Here is a 12,474-nt window from a genome sequence, read left to right as displayed (position 1 = left end):
AGGATGTACTAGAAAATCAAGTTATGCAAAGTTCCTGTGCACTGATATTTTTGGAGGACCAAATGCAAAAAAAAAAAAAAAAAGCGAGTCAAAGATTCACAAAATTACAGTGTGCTCCTACGATTTTAAGGACCTACTGCAAAAAACCTGCTCGTCAAAATTCCTTTGTTTTTAATGATCTACTGCAACAACAAAAAAATGCTAGTCAAAGATCATCTACAAACCCTGTTTCTATATGAGTTGGGAAATTGTGTTAGATGTAAATATAAACGGAATACAATGATTTGCAAATCCTTTTCAACCCATATTCAATTGAATGCACTACAAATACAAGATATTTGATGTTCAAACTCATAAACTTTATTTTTTTTTGCAAATAATAATTAACTTAGAATTTCATGGCTGCAACACGTGCCAAAGTAGTTGGGAAAGGGCATGTTCACCACTGTGTTACATCACCTTTTCTTTTAACAACACTCAATAAAGGATTGGGAACTGAGGAAACTAATTGTTGAAGCATTGAAAGTGGAATTCTTTCCCATTCTTGTTTTATGTAGAGCTTCAGTCGTTCAACAGTCCGGGGTCTCCGCTGTCGTATTTTACGCTTCATAATGCGCCACACATTTTCGATGGGAGACAGGTCTGGACTGCAGGCGGGCCAGGAAAGTACCCGCACTCTTCTTTTACGAAGCCACGCTGTTGTAACACGTGCTAAATGTGGCTTGGCATTGTCTTGCTGAAATAAGCAGGGGCGTCCATGAAAAAGACGGCGCTTGGATGGCAGCATATGTTGTTCCAAAACCTGTATGTACCTTTCAGCATTAATGGTGCCTTCACAGATGTGTAAGTTACCCATGCCTTGGGCCCTAATGCACCCCCATACCATCACAGATGCTGGCTTTTGAACTTTGCGTCGATAACAGTCTGGATAGTTCGCTTCCCCTTTGGTTCGGATGACACGATGTCGAATATTTCCAAAAACAATTTGAAATGTGGACTCGTCAGACCACAAAACACTTTTCCACTTTGCATGAGTCCATCTTAGATGATCTCGGGCCCAGAGAAGCCGGCGGCGTTTCTGGATGTTGTTGATAAATGGCTTTCGCTTTGCATAGTGGAGCTTTAACTTGCACTTACAGATGTAGCGACCAACTGTATTTAGTGACAGTGGTTTTCTGAAGTGTTCCTGAGCCCATGTGGTGATATCCTTTAGAGATTGATGTCGGTTTTTGATACAGTGCCGTCTGAGGGATCGAAGGTCACAGTCATTCAATGTTGGTTTCCGGCCATGCTGCTTACGTGGAGTGATTTCTCCAGATTCTCTGAACCTTTTGATGAAATTATGGACCGTAGATGTTGAAATCCCTAAATTTCTTGCAATTGCACTTTGAGAAATGTTGTTCTTAAACTGTTTGACTATTTGCTCACACAGTTGTGGACAAAGGGGTGTACCTCGCCTCATCCTTTCTTGTGAAAAACTGAGCATTTTTTGGGAAGCTGTTTTTATACCCAATCATGGCACCCACCTGTTCCCAATTAGCCTGCACACCTGTGGGATGTTCCAAATAAGTGTTTGATGAGCATTCCTCAACTTTATCAGTATTTTTTGCCACCTTTCCCAACTTCTTTGTCACGTGTTGCTGGCATCAAATTCTAAAGTTAATGATTATTTGCAAAAAAAAAATGTTTTATCAGTTTGAACATCAAATATGTTGTCTTTGTGGCATATTCAACTGAATATGGGTTGAAAATGATTTGCAAATCATTGTATTCCGTTTATATTTCCATCTAACACAATTTCCCAAATCATATGGAAACGGGGTTTGTATATAACAGAAGGGCTCTGATATTTTCTTTTTTATCACCTACTGCAAAAAACCTGCTAGTCAAAGATCCTTTAAATGACAAGAGTGCTCTGCTGTTTTTGGAGACCTGACGTAGTGCGAACTCTAAGCTGAACAGGCCTGACTTAAGCCCTTGGATTGCCAGTGTTTTTCTTTCATTAACTTCCTGTCCAGACAAGAATGTGTCCCTGCTGGGGTCTCCTGGGTTGAGGTGTGAAACTCTGCCCAAATGCCCCCCGAGAAAAAGTAGGCAGTGATATTTGGACCCACGTTTGCCGCTTTGCTCCGACTAATGAAAGCTCCAACATGGCAACCGAGGGCGCCACATGGCAGCAGATAAGAGCGGGGATGAGAGCCAATGACAAAAGGGGAGAGCAAAAGACAGGAAGTGCGTGCGCCCGCAGGTTATAACTCAGTGAAGCCCGCCGTGAGGCTCTCACAATCAGAGCCAAGTGGCTCAGATGTTGCAGCTTTACGGCCTCCGGCTCTCCCCGCGGCCCTCTTAAACGCTCGCGGTAAAAAGATAAAAGGGCTGAGAAGTGTTCTCTATTGCATTCACACGCGAAAGGACCTACGGTGCATGAATGGAGCGTCTCTGTCAATAAAACTCATTATGTGACGAGTCCTAAATAAATGGTGGAAGTAGAGGTGGGGCGATACCGCAAATGAGGGAATCGATCCAAAACTGATACTGCCGTCGGTATCGATACTATCGATATTTGGGTCCCGCGAACCAGAAGTACTTTTAATGAAAAAAAGATCTTGTCTGGTTTTGTTTGCTTTTTCTCTCTGCGGCTTTCAAAGACAGAAAGTAAGTTCAGATTGGAGTCATATGCATTACCGATACATGCTGGGGTCAGGGGTCAAGGGTCAGGGGTTGCGACAACACCACATCTCCCAGATTCTCCATCCTGTCAGTCCAGGGAGCTCACACAGCACAAAAGAAACATGAACAATAAGTCTGTATTTTTGGTTTGTTATACTTATCGTTACAGAGTATTTTTTTGGTTTTGGTTTTCCTTTTTCCGTAATAATAAAATAGACCATTTTTTGTTTTCGTCTTCTTTTTCTCAATAATAATAATAGGGTATAATAGAGTATTCTGTTTTTGGTTTTCCTTTTTTCCTGTAGTAATAGAATATATTTTTGTTTCAGTTTACCTTTTTTCTGTAATAGTGTTGAGTTTTTTCTTGTTTTATTATTATGGGGCGGTATAGCTCAGTTGGTAGAGCGGCCGTGGCAGCAACTTGAGGGTTGCAGGTTCGATCCCCGCTTCCGCCATCCTAGTCACTGCCGTTGTGTCCTTGGGCAAGACACTTTACCCACTTGCTCCCAGTGCCACCCACACTGGTTTAAATGTAACTTAGATATTGGGTTTCACTATGTAAAGCGCTTTGAGTCACTTGAGAAAAAGCGCTATATAAATGTAATTCACTTCACTTATTTTATTTCTCCCTTTTTTATGTAATAATAAGAGTATAGTAGAATTTTCCGTAATAATAAAATAGACCATTTTTTGTTTTAGTCTTCTTTTTCTCAATAATAATAATAGGGTATAATAGAGTATTCTGTTTTTGGTTTTCCCTTTTTTTCCCTGTAATAATAGAATATATTTTGGTTTCAGTTTACCTTTTTTCTGTAATAGTGTTGAGTTTTTTATTGTTTTATTTTATTTCTCCTTTTTTTATGTAATAATAAGAGTATAGTAGAATATTTTGTTTAGTTTGTCCTTTTTTTTATGTAATAATATTTTTTTTGTTTGGGTTCAGTTTTCCTTTTTTCTGTAATAATAGAATATATTTTTGTTTCAGTTGACTTTTTGTCTGTAATAGTGTTGAGTTTTTTCTTGTTTTATTTTATTTCTCCCTTTTTTATGTAATAATAAGAGTACAGTAGAATATTTTGTTTAGTTTGTCTTTTTTTTTCTGTAATAATATTTTTTTTGTTTGGGTTCAGTTTTCCTTTTTTCTGTAATAATAGAATATATTTTTGCTTCAGTTGACTTTTTGTCTGTAATAGTGTTGAGTTTTTTCTTGTTTTATTTTATTTCTCCCTTTTTTATGTAATAATAAGAGTATAGTAGAATATTTTGTTTAGTTTGTCCTTTTTTTTCTGTAATAATATTTTTTTTGTTTGGTTTCAGTCTTCCTTTTTTCTGTCATACTATAGTACAGTAGAGTATTTATTTTTGTTTTCCTTGTACTTTCCTATATAATAATATACTACAGGTTTGTTTAGTTTTAGTTTTTCTAAGATGTCCATTGCATTTGAAATAAAAATGTATGAAAATAGAATTACATGGCGTGAAATAAAACAAAGTGGATTACATTAAACAATCTAATGACAAATACTTTAATGACTCTAATCTATTTATTCTAAAACTGTGGTATGTGTACCACTTAAGGTACACAGGCTACCTCTCGTGGTACGCCAAAGCAACACTCAATCAAAAGTACAGTGTTTTATTTTCCATTATTCAAAGACAGCGCTACTGTTTAAACTAATTAAATATAATCATTAAATAAAACATCTGCTTTGTCAAAGATCCCTAATATTACAGAAGCACTCTGCTGGTTTTAAGAACCTACTGCAAAAAAATTCATTGCTAGCCAAAGATCCTCCATATGACTGGAATGCTCTGACATTTGGAGGGACCAACTGCAAAATAATTAAGCTAGTCAAAGATCCTCTATATGACAGGAGCACTCAGATTATTTTTAGGACATATTAACAAAAAAATGTGAGTCAAAGATTGTCTATAAAACAGGAGTGCCCAGGTGTTTACAAAAATCTGCTCAAAGATCCCTAATAAGACAAAAGCACACTGGTGTTTTTTTAAGTACCTACTGGAGGAAAAAAACTGTTAGTCAAAGATCCTCTTTATGACAAGAGTGCTCTGCCGTTTCTTAAAGGATGTACTAGAAAATCAAGTTAGGCAAAGTTCCTCTATGCGACAAGAGCGCGCTGATATTTTTGGAGGACCAGCTGCAAAAAAAAAAAAGCTAGTCAAAGATCCACAAAATGACAGTGGGCTCCTCCGTTTTTAAGGACCTACTGCCAAAAAATGCTAGTCAAAGAGCATCTATACGACAGAAGGACTGGGTTTTTTTTGTATCAACTACTGCAAGTGAAGTGAAGTGAATAATGTTTATATAGCGCTTTTCTCTAGTGACTCAAAGCACTTTTACATAGCAAAAACAACCCAATATCTAAGTTACATTTAAACCAGTGTGGATGGCACTGGGAGCAGGTGGGTAAAATGTCTTGCCCAAGGACACAATGGCAGTGACTAGGATGGCGGAAGCGGAGATCGAACCCGGAACCTTCAAGTTGCTGGCACGGCCAGTCTACCAACCGAACTTCTAGTCAAAGATCCTTTGTTTTTAATGACCTACAGCAAAAAAAGAAAATGCTAGTCAAAGATCATCTATATGACAGAAGGGGTGTGGTATTTTTTTTTTATCACTTACTGCAAAAAAAACCTGTTAGTCAAAGATCCGCTTTATGACAAGAGTGCTTACATACTAACAAAAAAATGTGAGTCAAAGATTGTCTATAAAACAGGAGTGCTCAGGTTTTTACAAAAATCTTCTCAAAGATCCCTAATAAGGCAAAAGCACACTGGTGTTTTTTTAAGTACCTACTGGAGGAAAAAAACTGCTAGTCAAAGATCCTCTTTATGACAAGAGTGCTCTGCCGTTTCTTAAAGGATGTAATGATAGCGCTACTGTTCAAACTTGTATATTATAACAGAAGACAAAAATATTAAATATAATTGTTAAATAAAACGTCTGCCTTGCTTTTAATAAAACTTAGGCCTACTATGTTACTGTATTTTAATGTTGGTCATTATGGTGGTACTTGGATGGCCAAGTTTTTTTCTGAGGTGGTACTTGGTGAAACATGTTTTGAGAACCACTGCTCTAAACTAATAACTCCAATGGTGCATACTGAAATTATTTTCTGTTATCAATAATTGAGATATTATTATGGTATATATCATTCATAACAATGCAATAGATGTAATAATGTAACATTATAAGACTAGTTTATTACAGTTTGCAGTAAAGTAGAACTGCATTATATCATTATGAGAGCTTCTTTGTATTTTGGCTTTATATTTAGTTTTACTATTTTGAGAGCTTTTGTATTCTGGTTAGATATTATTACGCACAGTTCTCAAAGTCAGACTTTCTGGTAGGGTTCATGTATTGCATCTCATTAGAATGTAGGTCTGATGTTGCGGTAATTATCCAGTGTAAAGTACAGTGCTACTTCATGATCATGTTTTATTGTGAAATATTTTCACCAAAATGTTGCCCCCATTTTCATATAATGCAAAAAAAAAAGCCACCGTGGGGCCAAAGAAGAGTTGTGAGTGCCAGCACTTTAAAAAAGAAGGTGATAAACACTATTGGATTTATAAAACTCCTTCATTAATTTACGAATTGTGGCAATACTGATACACAAACAATTATTATATTATCATCTCTCTAACTCTTAATATTTTACTTGTTAATTGCCTAAACTGCTTATTTTCTGCTGCAACGTGGTCCCTTTTACACTTCTTGAACTTTACTAAGCACTTATTTCTTGGTGATGTGTCAATACAGTTTAGCGGTTAGCTTAGCTATTAGCATTCCTGCGAATGGCTTGCTCTCAGTCTGTAACATGTTTAGCCTCGTCCTCCAGTGATAATGATACATGATAATGATACTAAAGATACTAAGAAATGCAGTTTATTTACTGTAATGGAGGTGATTATCATTAACGTGACGCAGCGGCTCCACACTGCGTATTGAGACACATAATTAGCTGCTAGCCGCTTGTCAGCCGGCAGACTAAAAAGAAATCAGCCAGAGGGGATCGGCATGTGTGATCAACATTGAAAAACAGTAATGGGCAATGCTGATGGCGTACATTTTCCCGAAAATCAACCGATACTGATCGATCTGCACCTCGCAAGTATGAACCAATTGGTTGGTTGTTTAATTCATTGTTTGTATGTATTCTGCATTGTTATGTGCATGTGAAACTATAATTTCTGAAAAATATGTGTTCAGATTTTTAAGCGATTCATTGCATTTACAAGATTTCTTATGGGAAAAATTGCTTCAGTTTCCGATCCGTTTTTGGAAAGAACACAGAGTTTCCGCTTTATACAATAAGAATATCGTGGTGTAAATGTGCATTTAATGAACAGCAACACTAGCTGGAAGTGTTTTCCGTCACATTACCGGTGCTTTTGGGGGTGTTGGAAAGCCGAAGCCAGGCTGAGCCTCAGATTTCTTTTCAGCTGACATGAGTGACAGCGGAGGCGGGTTATCAATCCTCCGAGCGGCTCTTGCACTTCAAAGTGTTCCTGGGCCCGTGCGGCTCTCCTGCTGGGGCCTATTTGGCCTTTCTGTCTCGGGCTGGAACATAAATAAAGCCTCATTGAGAGTCCAGCAGCTACTTAAGCTGTCAGGGTCTTTACCAATTACTGTCACGACACAGTGTGTGCAACATGTACACATACAGTCACTCATAATAAGCAACACATTGCACTGTGAATGAATCATCATGCATTAGGAAGACAGGTATAAACTGATCCTGGGTCAGTTATGGAGGCCGACAGCGTCTGAAAAGCAGCTTTAGTGTGCAGGAAATGAAAAAGGAAAATGCAAACAAAGCTAAGTCGCAACCTCACATTTCAATGTTCCAGTTATTGCCTCCTAATCTTCCACGTTAAGATCTGATGTGTGAAACACTGGAAGCCTCCATGAGGCCAGACTGCTTCGGCCAATCAACGCACCGGCGGACTCTCGTCCCGCCTTCAGCCGCCGTGAGGTCACTCGGACACACAGCGACGCTTTCATTACACGGCGGACATGTCAAACATGGTTAGGAGACGCGTGGGCAACGCTGCGCTTGTCACTTTGCAAATAAGCACAGGTGAAGTGCAGGGTTTCATTTTGTTGTGTGAGTGAAGCTTGTTTAGAAAACCCGCCTTGCCTTTTTTTTGGCCAGCACATTTTCAGTGTTTCTTAGTACTCGCCTCTCAGAAATATTCAAACATGATCATACCTGAAATGTTAAAGGCCTGCTGAAATGAATTTTTTTTATTTAAACGGGGATAGCAGATCCATTCTATGTGTCATACTTGATCATTTCGTGATATTGCCATATTTTTGCTGAAAGGATTTAGTAGAGAACATCGACGATAAAGTTCGCAACTTTTGGTCGCTGATAAAAAAAAGCCTTGCCTGTACCGGAAGTAGCGTGATGTCACAAGTTGAAAATCTCCTCACATTTCCCCATTGTTTACACCAGCAGCGAGAGCGATTGGGACCGAGAAAGCGACGATTCCCCCATTAATTTGAGCCAGGATGAAAGATTCGTGGATGAGGAACGTGAGAGTGAAGTATTAGAGTGCAGTGCAGGACGCATCTTTTTTCGCTCTGACCGTAACTTAGGTACAAGGGCTCATTGGATTCCACACTCTCTCCTTTTTCTATTGTGGATCACGGATTTGTATTTTAAACCACCTCGGATACTATATCCTCTTGAAAATGAGAGTCGAGAACGCGAAATGGACATTATAATACATTCACAGTGACTTTTATCTCCACGACAATACATCGGTGAAGCACTTTAGCTACGGAGCTAACGTGATAGCATCGTGCTTAACTGCAGATAGAAACAAAAAAAATAAACCCCTGACTGGAAGGATAGACAGAAAATCAACAATACTATTAAACCATGGACCTGTAACTACACGGCGAAGCTTAACAATGCTGTTGCTGAATCTAACTTAGCTACGGGACCTCGACAGAGCTATGATAAAAACATTAGCTCTCCACCTACGCCAACCCTCATCTGCTCATCAACACCGAAGCTCACCTGCGTTCCAGCGATCGACGGATCGACGAAGGACTTCACCCGATCATCGATGCGGTCGGCGGCTAGCGTCGGATAGCGCGTCTGCTATCCAAGTCAAAGTCCTCCTGGTTGTGTTGCTGTAGCCAGACGCTAATACACCGATCGCATCTTTCTTCTTTGCAGTCTCCATTGTTCATTAAACAAATTGCAAAAGATTCACCAACACAGATGTCCAGAATACTGTGGAATTTTGCGATGAAAACTGAGCTTTTTGTATTGGATACAATGGCGTTTCAACCATCGACGTCACGCGCATACGTCATCATACCTAGACGTTTTCAACCGGAAGTTTCGCAGGAAATTTAAAATTGCACTTTATAAGCTAACCCGGCCATATTGGCATGTGTTGCAATGTTAAGATTTCATCATTGATATATAAACTATCAGACTGCGTGGTCGGTAGTAGTGGGTTTCAGTAGGCCTTTAACAGTATAGACTCAATTTTACCGGTGTGCTTTTATTTTGAAGGTTTGACTTTACGGGGCTATTGGGTGTGTTGCACCAAGTGTTGGCGAGCTGACCGGAAGCTGTGCTGCTTGGGTTTCTTACAAGTATTACACTACAGCAGAAAAATAGAGAAAGGCGTGGCGCAGTGGAAGAGTGGCCGTGCGCGACCCGAGGGTCTCTGGTTCAATCCCCACCTAGTACCAAACTCGTCATGTCCGTTGTGTCCTGAGCAAGACACTTCACCCTTGCTCCTGATGGGTGCTGGTAGCGCCTTGCATGGCAGCTCCCTCCATCAGTGTGTGAATGTGTGTGTGAATGGGTAAATGTGGAAGTAGTGTCAAAGCGCTTTGAGTACCTTGAAGGTAGAAAAGCGCTATACAAGTACAACCCATTTATCATTTATTTATAAGCGTTAAACTAAAGCTCTTGAATGCAAACAAAGATAGGTTGGTTGATACAAATATCGACAGTAACAATTTCAAGTATAGTATCACGATATGGTCGATACTACAGTGATATTTGCGTAGTGAAGTGAAGTATATTTATATAGCGCTTTTCTCTAGTGACTCAAAGCGCTTTTACGTAGTGAAACCCAAAATCTAAGTTACATTTAAATTAGTGTGGGTGGCACTGGGAGCAGGTTGGTAAAGTGTCTTGCCCAAGGACACAACGTCAGTGACTCGGATGACGGAAGCGGGGATCGAACCTGGAACCCTCAAGTTGCTGGCACGGCCACTCTACCAACCGAGCTATACCGCCCCGCGTAGTTTTTGTTATTGTTTACAAACTCAGAAAATAAGTCCCTTGACACAGGAGGGCTTTTAAGGGCAAAAAGCAAAATATTCAAATTAGAACCATTGTATGGAAAGATTTTAAATATTAATTGATATTGTTACCCCACCATTCAGTGTTTTTGTCTGATAAAAAATTAATCATTCAATCAATTAGAACATTTTTATTATCAGTATTAGCATTGATATGGCCGATACTAGCCCTGTAACTAACTACCGTATTTTTCGGACTATAAGTCGCAGTTTTTTTCATAGTTTGGCCGGGGTGCGACTTATACTCAGGAGCGACTTATGTGTGAAATTATTAACACATTACCATAAAATATCAAATAATATTATTTAGCTCATTCACGTAAGAGACTAGACGTATAAGATTTCATGGGATTTAGCGATTAGGAGTGACAGATTGTTTGGTAAACGTATAGCATGTTCTATATGTTATAGTTATTTGAATGACTCTTACCATAATATGTTACGTTAACATACCAGGCACGTTCTCAGTTGGTTATTTATGCCTCATATAACGTACACTTATTCAGCCTGTTGTTCACTATTTTTTATTTATTTTAAATTGCATTTCAAATGTCTATTCTTGGTGTTGGGTTATATCAAATAAATTTCCCCAAAAAATGCGACTTATACTCCTTCTTTATTGTGCATTTTCGGCCGGTGCGACTTATACTCCGAAAAATACGGTACTTAGTATTGGAACAATATCCAAATTTGTAGTATTATATTTTTTCTATGCATTCACTGTGGCCCTAATGGTAAACTGAGGTGTGCATGTCTCTATGTAGCTTCGAGAGATGGCCGGAAGTTTTGGAGCCAATCTCAACAGAGTAGGCGTCACTGTGGTGCAGTTTTTGCACAGAGAAGAACTCAGATTTATGGCAGTTCAAATGGTACAAAAATGATTAAATAAATATTTAAGTAATGACTTAAATGTGTCATGAATTAATTATAATTGGAATTAAATACATAAATGTGTAATTTATTTATTTATTTGATTTAAAAGTACACTGAGTTATTCAATCATTTAATTATTGATTTAATCATTTCATGATTTAATTATTGATATTACAATTTAATTATTTTACAATCCAGTTATTTCATGGTTTACACGTATTTTCACGAACCTTTGGTGGGTGAGTTTGACAGATAAAATACATTCATGAAAAGCTGACACAGGTTCATAAAATATTTTAATAATGAAATCCTTACATTATTAAATGATTAATTTATGAAATGATTTTACATTAAATACATTGACACATTTAAGTATTTGATTGTAATTATCCTGATTTAATGACACATTTAGGTAATTATATACAGTATATATTCCTTTTATTGTCATTGTAAATAATATACGAGATTTAGTTTAAAGCACAAAGTGAAACCCACATGAAGTACGCACATAAAAACCAACAACCACTAAGAAATGAACAATTCCATTCATACACACTACACACAAATGGAAAGCACACAGTGCCTAAAAAATATGCATTGATGACAAATACGCTATTTTTGTAATAAAAAGACAGCAAAATGTGTTAAAATGATGGTCAAAATGTACTAAAAAGATAGTAAAAAGTGATACAAAGATATATAAATATTACTTCACAAGCCAGTTTTTGTGCATTATTTAGTTTGTTGATGACTCTAGAAAGAGGTTCCGCAGCCTCCGAAGCAGAACCTCCTGGTTCTGTAACAGCTTCTTCCCTCAGGCCGTAAGACTCTTAAACGCATCATAATTAAATTATCCCCTCAACTTCCCCCAAAATGGATTAACTCGCTGGAATAAAAAAGACAATATAACATACATCCATAAACGTGGACGCATGTGAAAAAGTGCAATATATTTATCTGTACAGTAATCTATTTATTTATTTATATATATATTATATATATTTATTTATTTATTTTATATATATATTATATATATATATTTATTTATTTATATATGCACCTTATTGCTTTTTTATTCTGCACTACCATGAGCTTATGTAACGAAATTGCGTTCTTATCTGTGCTGTAAAGTTCAAATTTGAATGGCAATAAAAAGGAAGTCTAAGTCTAAGGCTTGTGAATAAAAACTGTGTAACAGTCTGGTGGTGCTTGTTTTATCATTTAAATAAATATTTACTTATTTTGTCCCATTTGACCCTCCATAAAGATTTATCCTTAACACATTAATGTAGTATGTTATTAAAAACAACATACTATGTGGTTCCAATACCATTTTAAAAGCCCCGGAAATAAGTAATATAGGAAGTTACCAAATAAGGTCGACAACTCATCATGTCGTCCATACAGGTGTGGTTCCAGAACCGGCGTGCCAAATGGAGAAAAAGGGAGCGTTTTGGTCAGATGCAGCAGGTTCGAACGCATTTCTCTACAGCTTACGAGCTGCCGCTGCTGACACGCCCTGAGAGTTACGCACAAGTAAGTCAAACGTCGATTTGAACTACTGC

The 12,474-nt window shown here is 37.8% G+C and overlaps 1 protein-coding gene across 1 annotated transcript in view; it reads left to right on the top strand.

Moving 5' to 3' along the window:
• Positions 1-12,474, top strand: part of LOC133616222 (homeobox protein aristaless-like 4) — a 49,340-nt gene that overhangs the window by 36,220 nt on the left and 646 nt on the right. The window contains exon 3 of the mRNA XM_061975389.1: positions 12,317-12,445. Within this exon, the coding sequence (XP_061831373.1) occupies positions 12,317-12,445 (129 nt within the window). The remainder of the gene's footprint in view (positions 1-12,316; positions 12,446-12,474) is intronic.

Source organism: Nerophis lumbriciformis, linkage group LG15, assembly GCF_033978685.3.
Source record: "Nerophis lumbriciformis linkage group LG15, RoL_Nlum_v2.1, whole genome shotgun sequence".
Lineage (NCBI taxonomy): Eukaryota > Metazoa > Chordata > Actinopteri > Syngnathiformes > Syngnathidae > Nerophis > Nerophis lumbriciformis.
The sequence above is the reverse complement of the archived record's forward strand: the minus strand, read 5'-3'. Positions and strand labels throughout refer to the sequence as shown.